We start from the raw sequence: 17,074 nt of genomic DNA, 5'->3' as shown, positions 1-17,074 counted from the left end.
AGCAGCTTCTGCTCACTGCAGATTAGTTTTTGAAACTCTTAATTACCCAGCAGCATGTTGTCAAGAGCAGAAGGTTGTTGGTAGGTTGTTTTTTAGAAATATGGTGTTTCACATTTACAGCTCCACAAGCCTGGAACACCGTCTTCTTTTACAGTCATTTTCTTTCATAATTCACTGACTCCTTGAAATACTCTGGTCATCTTTTGATTTAAGAAACATATGTATGTACACAATTTATAATTTAATTCATATATTTTCAGTGATAAGGACAAGACTATAATAATAAATTTAAAGCAAGAAGTCAGAGTGTTACACTTGGCCCTTGATGGGGCAGTCATAACAGTAACACAAAATAAGTCATATTAACCCACTGTATCTCAAATTAAAGCTCACCAAGTAATTACATTATTAGTTCGATTTTTTGTAGGGCCAAATGTTTAAAATTCCTTGGATGTCAGGCGTCATACGCATTCAAAGCAACAATTTATTGTAGTGGTAATAGATTTTAATTAGGTGAACTGAGTTAAAAGTAGCTAGCGAGCCATGCGTATATTAGCCTAGTTTGTTCATATTCATTTCTAACCAAGAGAGATCAATTAAAACGGATGTGAATTTAAATTTGAAGTCACGTAACCTTCAGACGGCATTAGGAAAATCTGAAAAATACTGTAAATACAAAAAGCAACTTTCACAACTCAAAAAAAAAGAAAAAAAAAGAAAAAAAAAGGTTTTTGTTAAAAGTTTTGACTGAGGTAAAAAGTATCCTGCCCATGTTCCACAGGTGAAAATCCAGTGAAAATCCTCCTGAGCATGTGTGTAAGTTTTTTCACTCTAGCTTGTTTCTAATTGGAGGAACTGAGTATATTACAATTGCCCCAGGTCTCCCTTATTGCTGACACGCGTATGTGTGTGCACACATATGAGTGCATATACGTGCATGTGCATATATATATATATAATATATACATATATATATAAATACTACTGCATTTTATTTGTAGTGGTTTGGAAGGCAAAGGGTATGAAATAAATAAGACAATAATCTTGTTTTTAATATCATGATCATTTAAATAAAAAAAATAATGAAAACTCTTCGGACCTCTCCACCTTTTCGGCCACGGACCCATGGCGGTTCACGAACCCCTATTTGGAAACCACTGCTTTTTGAAACTGAGCGTCTTTGGCAGACCTCTTTGTCTGTAGGAGAGATGTTTGGTTGACTGATTGAAACGCGCACAGCTGCACGTGATTAATCACAGTTAATTAGGTCCACCTGCGGCGGCACTCTCAGTTAAAACCTCCCTGCGGAGGGATTCGTTCAGTTTTCACCTGTGTGAGTGGAACAGACAGGACGAGCCAACATGCCTACCAAGAACGTTGTTGACGAGCGGATCTCCAAGTTCAAAAACAAGGGCAAAGACCCAGCTGTGAGTTGATGTTTAATTCTCGGTGTCATGTTTATTGATAACTTTATTGACGCTGCATCATGTCCTCTTGCAGAAACTTCGAGAGAAAAGGATTTCGGATTGTGTGGAGCTGCGCAAAGCTCACAAGAATGAAAGTTTCTTGAAGAGGAGGAATATAACTCTGTCGTCTCTGCCGGACGAGGATGCTCTCTCTCCTGAATACATCTCCAACGAGACGGTCAGTTCACAAAAACCTTTAAATCTGTTCATTCAAAGTAGTTCAGCCTCTGAAGACGTTAACCTGTCGTTTAGGTGGCCGCTGTAACCATGGAGGAGATCATTAAAGACGTCAACAGCGACTGCAAGGAGTCCCAGACCCGCGGCTGTCAGGCAGCCAGGTGAGCTTCAGCCGTCATTACTGACTATACAGGGGCAGACTCAGGCTGTCTGAGGGGCAGGGGCAAAAAACAAAGGGCACCAGCTACATTAAGTGAGGCAGCAAGGTGCAGAAACATTCATGATTCATGGTGAAAGATTAAAATTAAAGATTATGGTTATTTCTTCCTTGTGGGCATCTTCCCCACTGGAATAACCCTTTTTAAGGGCACTTCATGTTTTCTCTGTTGGGACTACATTTCCTGTAGATGGATGCTATGTTGTAGATAAACATATTGGAGATGAAAATAAAAGTTGCTGGTGTGGTGGTACCTGTAAAGCAACAAACTATAGGCCTATATATGGGTGTTGGTGCAACTATGGGCACTTTTAACTAAGCAAAATTGGTTAAAAAAAAAAAATCAACCTATGAATTTTAATTTAAACATAATGGGCTGTAATAAATTAAAATGGGTACTCAAAATTGCCTGAAGTCAAAGTTTTAATCTGGAACAGTTATTTTTTTCTTGGTTTCCATACATTTGACATTCATTCATTTAACAGACTTTAAAATTAAGATGTTTAAATCTATTTTTGTCAAGCTCTGTACCATTGTAAATACTGAAATAATAAAAGTTGAGGGTTTCATGGTTTCCACTATGCAATGGAAAATTTAGACAGTAACCTTAGATGTCATACATACAATTAGTTATTATGCCTGATATTACAATTCTAACCTGTAAGTCATCTTTGCTTATGTCTTAAACTAATGTTGGCAGATATACTTATTTGAGTTGCCTGACCTGTCAGCTATGTGCTTACTTACCAGCTTCTGTTTCCACAGGTCCCCCAGCATCTTAACAATCAAACAAATTTTCTCCTAACACAGACGAGCCTCATACATAGTATCTAACAGCATATTGTCCTAATTGCATTACTGAATATCCCTCCACTGTCCCAAGCATCAACATCAATAGAAATCGGAACAAGACTAAACTGTACATTGTTAAGAGTATTATCTTCCTCCCCCCTTCCCTCAGGAAGCTGCTTTCTCAGGAGCGTAACCCTCCTCTCAAGGAAATCATAGATGCAGGTCTGCTGTCACGCTTTGTGTCCTTCCTGTCTATGGACGACGAGCCAACTCTGCAGTTTGAAGCAGCTTGGGCTCTGACAAACATCGCCTCTGGAACATCTTGGCACACTCAACAGGTGTGAACACAGTACTGAACTGGCTAGCCTCATGATTAACATGACTGATGCCATTTAACTGCAATTAAGGTTGTCAAGGTCCTTTGACGTGAATTGTTAGGCCTCCAACATCTTGGACACTCTTTGAAATAGACATTGACTTAATGGACTGTATTCTGTCTTGGATGCTCAGTTCAACATGTGTATTTCGGCCTCAGGTGGTGGAACATGGGGCTGTACCAGCTTTCATCACCTTGCTGGCCTCACCGATGCTGCACATCAGTGAACAGGCTGTCTGGGCTCTTGGAAACATTGCTGGTAAAGGGAAAAGTTAATGTCTTACGTTGATATCATGTCTGAATGTGATTCTAGATTAAGAACTAAAATCTGGTGTTTAATAGAGGTGAACTAGTTGCTCACAATGAGGGCAATTAAGTGGTGTTTCCAAGTAAATAAACTTGGTGCCCAATAAGGGCAGCAGTGGTACTAGTTTTTTCATACCTTTCTGATATTTCAGTGAATTGTATGTAATAATAGCAAATCTAGGTGGTACACAAATCTACACTGATTTCATTGGCTTCATATTAATGAAACAAAATGTAACTTCTTTACAGGTGATGGTGCCGCCTATCGAGATGTCCTGATTGAGTGCAATGTAATCCCAGCCTTACTGGCCCGTATCTGCCCAGACACACCAGTAAGTCATCATTTTACAAAACCAACTCCAACTATGCACCCAAGGGTTTATTTACAAGACCACTAACAGGCAAAGCTTGAAGGGACAGTTCACACAACCTCACTATGCATATTTATCATTTAGTTTTCTGAGTGGGTGCATGAGATGCACAATTTTGGAGATATTCTCTCCAATGTAATGGAACTGAATGACACTCAGCTTGTGGAGCTCAAAGCACCAAAATTGCATGGAAATTCAGAACCAGCATGTTTTTCCAAAAACCATGACCTAGTTACTCAAGATAATCCTTAGACCTTGTAGTGGGCAATTTCTTGTACAAACTTTTTTTTTTGGAAATCTACTGGAACAGCTTTCTTTTTATTAGAAAGTAGTTGTTGTATGAAACTGCTCACAATATCTCTTTCCAAAAATCATGACCTTGTTACTCAAGGATTACCATGATTTTCAATCTCTACAGATATTGCGAAAAGAGATGAATAAATGACACCAGAGGCTATAAGAAATGTTTTTGAGAGAACTGTCCCTTCAGACCACTAGTTAATGTATAGCCCCTTAAGATGTAGCGCAGCTACACACCTCTAGCTGTGCCTGCAGCTCCCTCGCAAATGCCCCAATTTTGTAATCTGCAAAGTGGCACAGATGTCATGTAAAACCACTGTGGTTTGGCAGCATTTTGATCTAGAAAATGAAAGTAAGATATTATGCAGGGTGTCAGAGTAAACTGCCATAACCACTCGACTGGAAGTATGCACACCCACGTTAAGCACAGGCACGCGGGCATAGGACAACAGGGAGCAGGCTGCTGGTGCTAACACTGCTAACATTGGCCACATTATGTGGCAGCTAATGGAGGAAAATTTGCGATGTTGATAATTCACAGTGCAAAGTGCCTCACATTTCAATAGAATTTCAAGTATTATTTGGTTATTGAAGAATGTGATGACTTTAAATAGCTGTTGGTACATTGTCACATTTATCCATCTAGCTTTTTTGGCAGTATCAATGTTTAACCTTGTCCATTCAACTGTGCACTGTTTGAGCCTTCACTTTTAAATTGGTCAAGTATTGTGAAATTAAAATTTGTTTGAAAATTAGAACTGGGTTTGGGTAGGGTGTTCTGACTTATTTCTTACTGATTAAGCTTCCAAGACCTGTAAACTGATTTTGACTCGTAAAATCAGTGGCGTTACCCTCAACTTTTCCTCATCTGAAAGCCAGAAGTCTGAATGTTGCTGTTATATGATCCTGTTTGTCATAATGCTTTATTGCTCCAGGTTGGCTACCTGCGCAACCTAACATGGACCTTGTCCAACTTGTGTAGAAACAAGAACCCGTGTCCACCACTGTCTGCAGTCCTGCAGGTAAGACATCACAGCTGAGTAATAAAAAAAATAAAAAAAATCACTCAGATGTCAACACTTGGGCCACAGAAAAGTCATTGTCAACACAGACAGATGCCTAATGTGCTGTCTGTTCCTTCAGGTGCTTCCTTCCCTGATCCAGTTGCTTCACCTCAGTGATAAGGACATCTTGTCTGATGCATGCTGGGCAATTTCCTACCTCTCAGATGGTGACAATAACCGGATTGATGTTGTAGTGAAAACTGGCATCGTCCCTCGGCTAGTGGAGCTCATGAACCACCAGGAGCTGAGCGTCATGGTAGCGTGTTCTCGGGTCATTCATATCTCAAAACTCTAACGTTTAACATTCTGTGAGGTTATCAAACTCTACTGTCTGACCTGCAGACCCCGGCTCTCCGCTCCATCGGAAACATCGTGAGCGGCTCCGACCTGCAGACCCAGGTGGCAGTTGATGCCGGAGTTCTGAATGTCCTCCCCAAACTGATGAGGCACCCGAAGCCCAGTGTGCAGAAGGAGGCAGCGTGGGCATTGTCCAACATTGCTGCAGGACCCTGCAAGCAAATCCAACAGCTCATCACCTGTGGCCTGCTGCCCCCTCTGGTTGAACAGCTCAGAAATGTGAGTAGATTGTAAATGGTGAGTGCCTCGCATTTGAAATTACATGGATGGTGTGACAATGTTCAAGCTTTCTACACCTCTCCAAAATCAAATTCAAGCTTTTCCACCACCTTACAACCATGGTAAATTACATTTGGATACAGAATGTTTCTAGCATAACACTGGATTCAGTGTGTATTTAGAGTCTTGTGATGGCTTTCTGCAGAAGGAGACTTTTTAAAAACATGTCAGCTGTCTAACCAGACTTGGCTTCCTTTATAACGTGGCTGAGTCAATATAAAACACTCAATCACAGACAGACATCTTTCAATTGTTTTTCAAGCAAATGCTCATTTAAATGGCAACACCTGGCATGTTGTCTCTGTGGCCTCTGAAGTGCTAAACACTGTTCACACTGACAGCCTTTGCACTCCACATCAGTTTTTTCATGAGATTATTCTATTACATTGCATATTATTTTTTTAAACCTGTGTATCAATGCAGGCATTCACATTAATTGTATTTTCCTTGAGCAATATTGCAGCTTCTATTTTGGACAAAGGTGTTTTTTTTGTTTTGTTTTTTTTGACGCATCACATTCTAGTTTTCCCTCTTGTGTAAAACAGCAATGTGTGCAGAGGAATAGACTACAAACTTCAGTATGACCATCATGTGTGTATATCAAGTCTACAGAAACCCATCAGCATATCAGTGAACCAAAAACAGACTGCATACAGCTGGAACGCTTTTATCATACTGTAAAATATCTTACCTACTGATTAGCTGCTGCTCTGAGTCAGTCAGCTCTCTGAATTTACTCCTCTGCTTCTTCAAACATTGGTTCGATCCTGAAATCTTTTACTTTCAGCTCTTGAGCAAAGCAGGGAAATTCTGAAAGTTCTTCTTTCTCTATACTAGGTGTTCCAGATATGTCAGTTTTTCCTGTAAGCAGAGCCCCACATCACCACTGTTTAGTAGGTGATTTGTAATTGTCACATGTGATGTGAGTAGTCAGGTGGGTTGAAATTTTGCCTTAAAATATTCACGGTTGTGCCATTTATTCATGTTGCTGTATAAAGACCTCTTGTGCAGATTAGGAAACAAGGCTTGAGCAGCGTTTGCGTTTAAATAAAGAAATAGTCACTGCTTTTGCAGAAAACTGTTCAGTCAGCATTTTGTTTGGAAAGTAATGAAATGACAATTTCAAGCTTTTAGTCCAAAATCCAAGTACACTACAAATCTTAAATGCTCTTTCATATTTCATGTTCAAGGATTTACAGCACCTGTCAAAAATATTAGTTCCATTTAGCTGCTTAACTTTTAGTGTTGTAGGATTGTGTATGCTGCCACTGTTACATATTGGGATGCTCAATGAGAACAGAGCTGATGAGTTAATGTTGGGAACACCTGTGCTTTTTCTGTCATGTTAATATTGGCTGAGGGAAAAGTCCTTTTTTGTTTTGAAACTGAAATAGTCTTTACTTATGATACCTTTTTCAGCAAGACCTTTTGGACCGTTTTCTCTGTCCAGACTGAGATCTGGATACTACAGGTTTATTTAAATTTTGATCTTGTAATACAGATTTAAATTTAGCATTTTATTTAACCAATAATTGGTTGACTCTGACAACATGCAATACCCTCATCACCCTTCAAAATGATTGAATATCATAATGCAAAAATAGTCATCTGAGCTGCTTAAACCTGATTAAATATTCCTCAGTTGAAACTGTAGTTTTTGAAAGTTGATTTTCAGAGACTGAAAATGGCTATCTGGAAGGCTGGGAAAAATCCAGCCACACAGTATGTAACAATAACTTGTAGCTTGAAGGTGAAAACATGAAAACTACAGTTCTAGTCTTCACTTTGTTGGTAAATTGTAGGACATCTTATAAACTGCACTCTGTGAAAATGTATCTCGGATGTCAACTTTTAATTAGCAAATATAATTGTCACGGTTTCAACTTTGATATTGCATTTTGCAAACAAATTATGAAAAGTTCTTAACCTTTAAAAACCTCATCAATCTTCCCAAAACTGAGATGCCTGGTTTTCAGTGGACAGGAACAGATGTTAAGTGAGAAGTGCCTGATTTACGCAATTATGTGTGTAATTTTTTTCTCAGGGAGATTTCAAGACTCAAAGGGAGGCAGTGTGGGCAGTGACAAACTTCACCAGCGGGGGCACTGTGGAGCAGGTGGTCCAGCTGGTGCAGAGTGGTGCTCTGGAGGCCATCATCAACCTGCTGCAGGTCAAAGACGCTAAAGTCATTCTGGTCATATTGGATGCCATCAACAACATCTTCATGGTGAGGGGAAGATGGATTGACCATTTATCAAACTCTCTAAGATGCCCTACAGATTTGAAAGATCTTGAAAAAGGCAAACTATCAGATGGTTTGAGATGGTGTATGTGACTCTTCAGGCTGCAGAGAAGCTCGGCGAGACGGAGAAACTCAGCCTGTTGGTCGAAGAGCTGGGAGGACTGGACCGCATTGAGATGCTGCAGAACCATGACAACAATATGGTGTACCAGGCTGCACACAACCTCATAGAAAAGTACTTTTGTGATGTAAGTAGCCAAATTCAAATTACCTCATTCATTAAAATAGGGAGAACTGTTACACGACCATAATTTAAGGGGGTTTTAATTTTTACTCAATTATGCAGGAAAATGTATCAGATCAAACTCAGCTTTTAACAGGGAAACCTCTTATATTTTAAGTGTGGCCATCAGATGGAAAATCTGACAGTTGACATTTGCAGAGTTGACAAACTTAAATTTTAGTAGTCAGATTTAAAATGGCAAAAAATCATCTTAATGCTAATCAAAATACATTTTTATAACCATAACATGCATTTAGCTTTGATTTAGAAGGGCTACAGTGTTGACATATTGCTGTCACATGTGTCTCGACCATAACATAAGTGCTTGGGCAATATTTTATGTAAAAATGTGACCGTTGATGAAAATCCAGGACAACTTTAAAGGTCAATAGTTTGAAAGATGATTATAATAGCACATTGTTATACACTACCTGGCCAAAAAAGATGCACTCTATTTTGTTGGACAGCCTTTAGCTTTGGTGAAATAAAATCATATGCGGATGTGACATAACTTTTGAGTGATCTATTATCCCGATCTTCAATATTTTCTTCAGACCACATTTCTTAACTTGTTTCACCATTATCCATCCAGGTTTTAATAATGTGGACAGTTCTTAACCCAATTTTAGTAGTTTCATCAATCTCCTTTGCTTCCTTAGTGTGATGCAGGCCAATAATTTGACCCTTCTGAAACCGACTAAAACCTTTTCTACGACCACAGGATATGTCTGCTGACATGGCTGTTTAAGAAATGAGAAGCTATTCTCTGCATCAGTTAGGGTTAAATAACTTACTACCAGCTGAAACATATTAATCACTACAGTAATTATCCAATGGAAGGCTCTTTCCTATTTGCTTAGTTAAATCCAGGTGGTGACTTTTTTTGGATAGGCAGTGTACATGTTTTAGGTAGGTATTGTTAATTTTAGATTATGAAGGCTTTTTATGCATTTTATATTGTTTGAAGTGTGACCTCTTGTCTGGGACAAGGGTGTCTTCTGGCACAGCAAGTTTAGAAACTAAAGCAAACCAAAATATTTCATGTATAAATTCTTATTGAATATATTTTTACCAAAAAACTGGACTGGTTATATTTTTTTGGTAGGGCATGATTTGTCCCAATTCTCCAGAATAGGTTACTGACATTTAAAAGTGCAGTTAATGTTTGACAACTTGATGCATGAGCAGAAATTTTCCAATGGCTTTTCTCCATTATGCAGTTTTATAACTTCTACTTTAAGTTTAGTAAAGTGATTAATCTTATTCTGTACCTGAGGGAGCCTCTTTTTAGCAACAACAATAGCATTCCATTTATATTTGCTCTTTTTCTCCCTTGTCCTTCCAGGGTGAGATCGAGGGAGTGAAGGTCAGCACTACAGAGGATGAATTTGTGTTTACGACCTCTGATGTTCAGAGAACCTTCGAATTTTAAACTCGGACTTTACTATTGTACTGTGATTTTTATTCATGTTGAAAATAAATAAAGCATTTATTCATTACAAGTGTTTAAATCTATGTAAACTGGCCATGGTATAAACAAGGACTATATAGCAGATGACTGTTTCGTCATACTTGAGTTTTCAGTGTTTCCACTGGTTGCTGAGGTACAGTTACTTGAGTCATGAAGTGTTTGGATCAGCTCAGATTGCAGGACAAAAATTACTGAAAGGCTGTGTGCTGCTGTAGAAATATGCAACTTTGCAACAGCATCTTTCTGCACTCACATCATATTTGTCTCTAGCTATGGCTTCCAGCCAGGTCTTGTATTTTTTATATTAGTCAGTAACTTGATTAGGAAATGTGAAACTTCCCAGAGCCCAAAATAATCTTGAAATGTTTTGTCAGCAACAGTTCAAAATCAGATTATTCAATTTAGTCTTAAACAGAAAAGCTGCTCATCCTCACATTGGAAAACATAGTAACAACTGACATTTTTACCAAGATTGGATTTGTCATTATCAGAACTGAATAACAAAACTAGATGGTACTTGGCTTGTGGTGCTCAAAGTGCCAAACACATTTGACAGACTCAACAGCAATCGGTGTTTTCTAGATGAACCAGCCCTGTGCAGAATCAATCACCAGCAATCAAAGCACAATGCATGCTGGTTAGATTGGTGTCCAACTTGATCCCAACTTGTTCTGACATCATGCAAATGAAGGCAACGATAATCTCATGACATCAAGGCAGCTGCAGTTTTTAGAGACAGGTGTCGCTGTTGATCCACCTGGCTGTCACCTGATCAATGAACAGCCAGACTCTGATTGGCTCTTAATTTTGACTTGTATGTTTTTATCTATTTCAACTTCAATCACCAACCAAAAACACACTATTTCTACAGCTAGGAACACGGTCTACTAGTAGCCAACAGGTGATATAATGGGATGTTTGCATCTCTTCACATATATTCTCTGAAGTGACTTCACTGCAGCTTTTTGTCACTGCCTCCTGCTGCAGCTGCCTGATCTTGTTTACAGGCAGGGTGCACTTCATCTCGAACGAGCCCACTGTCAAATCATGACCCAGTTACTTAAGGTAATCCAGACCTGGTAAACAGTTTCATGAAGGACCTACTTTCTTCCTGCAGTATAATCTACCAAAACTACTTTTTCTCCTAGAAAGAAAGTAGTTCCTACATGAAACTGCTCACAAGATCTGTGGATAATCTTGAGTAACTGGGTCATGATATCCAGAAAGACATTGCTGTTGGGTTTGTCAAATGTTTTTTTTTTTTTTTTTTTTTTGGTGCTTTGAGCGCCAAAAGCAGTGCCATGTAGTTCCATTATACTGGACAGAAGGCAGATATCTCAAACTGGCTAGATAAAGGGCTCTTTTACCCTTTAACCTGAAAACCCAATAAACTGCATTTGCTGACTCATAAAGGAAAATTAAGGCCAGTTAAGTAAGCAGAAAGTGGATTTCCCAAAGAAAGGATGGACTTCTCACTTGTTTTGACATCTATTTCATCAGAGTGGTGATTCGTTGAAAGCTATTTTGGGTTGAAGTTTCACTTCAGACTTCCTTACCTAAAATGCAAACCTCAGTTTTCCACTTAGAAGTAAAACAGGAATAACCATCATGTCCTCCAGGCTTAAGCCTAGAGTGGATCGTGTGTGTGTGTGATCAACAGCCCTGGAGCTTGTCCACAGCTAATCTCACATACCACTGGACCCATCAGTCCAATTCTTTTGTGCCCATTCATGACCGTATGCTGAGGGACCTCAGTGATTCATAAATTAATCCCGCTGGCAATGGCTGTGGCTGGAGCCATTATGTTTCTGAATCATCCCATTCTTGTGAATACTTAGACTCAAGGGTGAACTGATTAGATGACCACAAAACCCATTGTTGGCCATAATTCAGGAATTCATACACAAATTATTACAATTTCATACAAATATATATATCATACTAGGTGTGCTGAAGAATAAGTAATTGTTATCCATTAGGTCTGATAAATGTCACTGAATTAGTTGCTAATTAAAATATTTGATTACAAAGGGGTTACATCCAAATATTTTTGGATGGTCTGGTAGAGATCTGCACTCTACTGGGTGTACTTTTCTGGTTTTGGATTAATTTCTGATTATTAATGGCCACTTGTCAAACTCATTTAGCTTCTCCCAAGAAATTATTTAATTGTTTACGTTTTAATGTTTTGTATGGAATAGAGGCTTTTCATTTGCGTCTTTGATTTTGTCTAAATTGTCTTTAAGGCTTTCCCCAAATTACAGAAGTATCTCAGTTTTTGTTCTAAACATGTTATACATATTAGAAAGTAGTTGCTTAAAACATATGATAAGACCGAGACCTATCTTATACTTAATTGTGGAATTAGACTGTTAAAATGTTAAGTTCAGGATTTTTTGGGCAGACTTGAAATGTGGCTCTGTGATGTGCTGGAGCTATGGTCCCCTGACGCTATATAAGCCCCTCGAACTGACACACAGACAACACCGCCTCACCCTTCCTAACAGTCAATTACATATGTACCTTCTGTCAACTAAATTCAACAGTTCACTTCAGTTCCAACAACCCAACACAGAAGAAAAGAAATACCATCCTGTCACGGTTCTGTGGCTCAAACATGTCTGCAGATGTCCAACAAAGCTGCTAGACAGAGCTTCCATGTTTCAGGTTGTTATTAGGGTTGGGGTTTGACACTGAGACAGTGGAGCAGACACTCCCCCAGCACTTAAGAGCAGAGAAAACTGCTCATTTTTCATAATTTTGAGAAAATGTTATATACTTAGTGATTTTTTTTAATCATTCAATTTTGACTGGGTGGTTAATAAGATGTTTCTGTGGTGTGACAAATTGTTGTTTTACGCGATCTTTAAGTATGTTGCTTATATTTGAATGTTTTGTGTAGAATACAGAGGCTTTGTCTTTGTGCCTTTGTCTTTGTGTAAATTGTGATACCTCACCTTTTTCAGGCTTTTCCCAAACAGTTTCTCATTAACTTCTAGTAGCATCTAACCATGGTGAGAAAGCCTCCACTTCAATACTTGGTTTGTGCTGCTCCAAGTTTTGAAAAGTGATTATTCAAAGTAACATCTAATTCCAGAAACCATGTCTTCATATCACACTGTTGGCAGTTTTCCTACTTTCCCATTTTTGCGGAAGCATTTGTTGACCTGGGCAAATAACACGAAAGTAAGAGAAAATTGTTTTTTGTGTAATTTCTGTGAACCGACCCTTTGATCTTGCAACTTCCATATTTTGAAGTTGATGAAACGAGCAAAAATGTCTTGTGGGCTATCTAAAAAAAAAAAAAAAAGAAAAAACCCTGGGAAAAACCATGGTCACTTCATGAGTGGAGACTGACAGGATGGTGTATTTTACATCCTGACCCCACCCCTGCTCTGCACACACCCACAGCAGCTCTGATTTAAGAAGGGATAACTGTCATCACAGACACTGAACACCTCACTGGCTCTGACAGCTACAGCACCTGCTGCACGCTCAACTGGTAAGACTGAATGGATTATTTATTACATTGTGATCTGCTTACTGTAACAGACTGGAACAAATACTCACTTTTGTCTTATTTTAGGTATCTTCAATCATGTTGAAGGGTAGGATGTTGGTGTTAATTGTCCTCTGCTGCCTCTGTGCAAGACATCTGAATGCAAAAACGGTAAGATAACTTACACATGCACACAAGAAAAAACTGTTTTGAGCTCAACACACTAAAGTAGGTTATGTCTAAAGTTCACTGATACTGGCAGAACAGAAACCAAGAGCACAACAGGCAGGCATCCGAAATCCACAAATCAGGCAAGCAGGCTAAAAACAAGCAGGTCAACCAAAGAACAGAACAATAACAGTGGAAAGCTTCACAAAACACAAAAGCAGACAGACAGCCTGGCAGAGAGCAAGTGAAAGTGTGCAGGAATAGGCTGCAGGTGTGGTGATGGGTGGGGGAAACCAGGTGAGGATGAAGAGCAGATTGCACGACCTGAGAGGGAGGCGGGGTCTGAAATGACAGGAGAGTGACATGAGTGATTCATGCCAACAGTCCAACGGTTTCAAAAGTCGCAAGTCTGGAAAGACCAGAACTGAATTACCGTTAAAGTCCTGTAGTGCGATTCCCTATGTTTTACACCAAAAGGCAAGAGAAGATCTATATGAGATGAGTGCAGCTCTGTAAACAGGGAAAAAATAGTATAGTATGACTTTGTGAGTCTATGAGTCTGTGAATGAGTCTATAATCTGCTATGACACATTAAAGCAGTTCTGTTTTTATAACTGGGTAAAGTTATGGCAGTTATAATGTGCTGTATAACCCACGACTCAGTCTTCTTTCAGACACTTGTCACTTTGGTGTGGTGGTATAGTGTATAGTGTAGTGGTAAAGTTATTATTGTCATGCATGATTATGAACATTTATAAAGAGCCTATAAAACATTAAAAATTAAAAACAGCAGAATGGCATTAAAAATATGTAATAGAGAATCACAAAGAAAGAGGAAAAAAATAAGAATGAATAAGTATAAAATAAAAATGATTCTTAGTAATACAAGATCTAATAAATAAGCAGGCAAATGCAGAGAGTAAAAAAAAAAAAAAAAGACAGATCAGGGTAGAAATCTATTCCACTAACTAAAAGCTTGCCTGAACAAGTAGGTTTTCAGTTGCGTTTTAACAGTGCCAACAGAGCTGGCATGTCTGAGGTAACTGGGCAGAGTGTTCCAGAGTCTTGGAGCAGAGGAGCTAAAAGCAGTTTCCCCACTTGTTTTGTGGGCAACTTTAGAAACAGTTAAAATACCAGCATCGGAAGACCGGAGTGCTCTTGTTGGTTGATATGGAATTAAAAAGTCAGAAATGAAGGTGCTATATTATTAAGAGCTTTATATGTGAATAAAATAACCTTAAAATCTATTCTAAAAGAGATGAGTAGCCAGTGCAGAGAAGCTAAAACAAGAGTAATGTGCTCTCTTTTCCTTGTCCTTGTTAAAAGTCTAGCAGCAGAGTTTTGGACCAACTGAAGTTTTCCAATCCGTCTCTTTGGTAGGCCAGTAAGCAGTGCATTGCAGTAGTCCAACCTGCTAGTGATAAAAACATGTACTAATGTCTCTGCATCCTGCTTCCCTAAAAAAGGCATGACTTTGGCAACAACCCTCAGGTGAAAGAAGGCTGCCTTGGTCACTGCTAATGTGGGCTTCAAAGCTTAAGTCAGAGTCCAAGATGACACCAAGACTAGTAACTTGTGATTTGGTTTGTTGAGCCAAGTTTCCAAGTGTGTCTTACCAAGAAGACAAATTTTGTCTAATAAAATGCAGCAAGACAAATGACAGTGAAAAACAAACTTTCTACAACCCCAATTCCAAAGAAGCTGAAATGTTGTGTGTTAATACCTTTTTCACCTGTTTAGCTTTTGAATGTTACAAACAGGTTTTTTGAGTATCCCACAACCTTCAGTCCTAACTTTTTTTTGACACATTGCAAGCATCAAATTCAGAATTAGTCTATATTTACAAAAAAGTTAATCAGTTTGAACACTAAATATCTTTGTATTGAATTAAATTAAATATAGGTCAGAAATGACATCACAACTTTTCTTTGGGGTTATTCATCGGAGTGCAGATAAAAAAACTGCTCTATGTCACATGAGTGATGATTCTTGTTAAGTCCACAGTGTTTTTACTCCAGCATTTAGTATCTGCTCAGCTTACTTGGGATCTTGACTGTGGTGATACCAAAGAATCCTAGATACTATCTACAACTTTTGACAGTGAAAAACCCAATGAAGAACAAATGGAGTCAAGCACCACCAAACAGTGGAAACACAGTTCATGTTGCAGCTTTGCATCCTGCATCTCAATAAACTACATGTTGTTATTTTTCTACAGTTGCCTGAACAGAGTACCACGAAGGCCCTTTTGAAAAGTTCCGACATTGTGACGACACCTCCACAGGAGGCTGCGGTGGACCCATCTTCAGCACCTGCCATGCAGAAAACCACAAATGCCTCACTGAAGTTATCTGGTGCCTCAGTGCTGAACCTGTCAGTTCTGTCCAGGATGGTCACGATCCCTCTGAGCTTGTATTCAGACTCTGTCGATGACATGTACTATGGCTGCTCCCAGAAGATGCTGATCAAGGTGAAGCGTCACTACCTCCCGATGAGCACCAGGGAAGGTCTGCACACCACCTACAGCAAACTCTGTGCCCTCAAAGCCATGAAGAATAAGGATGTCTACGACCCGCTGTCCTTGAATCACTTCAGGGCCCTGTGTGCCTACACAGCGGGGTCATACTACGACTTAAACCAAGCAGTCCGCAGGGGGAAGGCCTCCTACAAGACCTCGTTTGAGTTTCACGCTCTCCACTTCCTGCTGTCGGACGCCATCCGGCTCCTGAAGCTCAACCAAAGAAACTGCTTCACCACGTACCGGAGGAGCAAGCTGCACTTCAGCGGCGAAACTGGACAAACCATCCGGTTCGGCTCATTCGCCTCCAGCTCCCTCAACAAGAACCTGCGTCAGTTTGGACGGATGACCTGCTTTGAGATACACACATGTTTCGGTGCCTACCTGAAGTCCTACTCAGAGTTTGACTCAGACGAGGATGAAATCCTGATCCCTCCATATGAGATGTTCAGTATCGTCTCTGTGGACACATCAGGAGAGAATGATTTAGACTGCGAGGTTGTCTACAAGCTTGAGACTGCAGGAGTTTACAGCAGTCTCAACTGTCAGGCTGTGAACCTGAAAAGCTGGAATGTTTAGTTTTAACGCTATCATTTTGCCACATTTTTAGCATTTTTATTATGCTTCACTGTCTTGAATTTATTCAAACAATGACTTTCTTGGGACTGAAAGTTCAACCTTGGAGACAGAAGTAGACAAAACAACCTCACCACAAAGCCAGTTTAGTAGTTGCTCTGCATGTAGAGATCGTTTTGCTTAATTACTTTATTGTTTAACTGCACAAAAGATGAACTATTACATCACAAGCAATGTACAATATGGGTTAGGGTTGGGACCAGTTTGATCCAATAATGGGAAGAGAATGCAAGGAACGAAGTACAAATACTTTGTTACTGTACTTAAGAATTTTTACTTCTGCTCCCTACATCTGAACAAATATATCAGTATTATCTACCCCTTACAATTTTTAAAGCAGGCTTGTTACTTAGCCTTACTTTGAATGCATTTGAGGAAATTATTGATCATTTTAATTTTGCATCATTGTGCGCTGCCTCCCCAACATCGACTGATTTCAACCTAAATGAATAACACAGAAAAAACTATTCATTGGTGTGTCCATTAATGCATGTGTCAGAAGACAGACATTAATAAGATGAAACAGACGCAGAGAAGAGGTGAGGTTCAGTT

The 17,074-nt window shown here is 39.3% G+C and overlaps 2 protein-coding genes across 2 annotated transcripts; both read left to right on the top strand.

The window, feature by feature from the left end:
• Positions 1–1,312: 1,312 nt before the first annotated feature.
• kpna7 (karyopherin alpha 7 (importin alpha 8)) lies at positions 1,313–9,726 on the top strand. Its single transcript, XM_084716112.1, has 12 exons — positions 1,313–1,427; positions 1,501–1,644; positions 1,719–1,804; positions 2,822–2,990; positions 3,188–3,287; positions 3,584–3,666; positions 4,941–5,027; positions 5,149–5,325; positions 5,412–5,645; positions 7,750–7,932; positions 8,049–8,195; positions 9,576–9,726. The coding sequence occupies exons 1-12, from the start codon at positions 1,362–1,364 to the stop codon at positions 9,660–9,662; spliced, it is 1,563 nt and encodes a 520-aa protein (XP_084572238.1). The 5' UTR covers positions 1,313–1,361; the 3' UTR covers positions 9,663–9,726.
• A 3,573-nt stretch (positions 9,727–13,299) lies between these two features.
• LOC146330551 (NAD(P)(+)--arginine ADP-ribosyltransferase 2-like) lies at positions 13,300–16,844 on the top strand. The gene is made up of 2 exons (XM_084716113.1): positions 13,300–13,371; positions 15,587–16,844. The coding sequence occupies exons 1-2, from the start codon at positions 13,300–13,302 to the stop codon at positions 16,463–16,465; spliced, it is 951 nt and encodes a 316-aa protein (XP_084572239.1). The 3' UTR covers positions 16,466–16,844.
• Positions 16,845–17,074: the final 230 nt, after the last annotated feature.

This window comes from Lutjanus erythropterus, chromosome 3 (assembly GCF_056507025.1).
Source record: "Lutjanus erythropterus isolate fLutEry1 chromosome 3, fLutEry1.hap2, whole genome shotgun sequence".
Taxonomy (NCBI): Eukaryota; Metazoa; Chordata; class Actinopteri; order Lutjaniformes; family Lutjanidae; genus Lutjanus; species Lutjanus erythropterus.
Note: the sequence above shows the minus strand (reverse complement) of the source record. Positions and strands in the feature narration are given on the sequence as shown.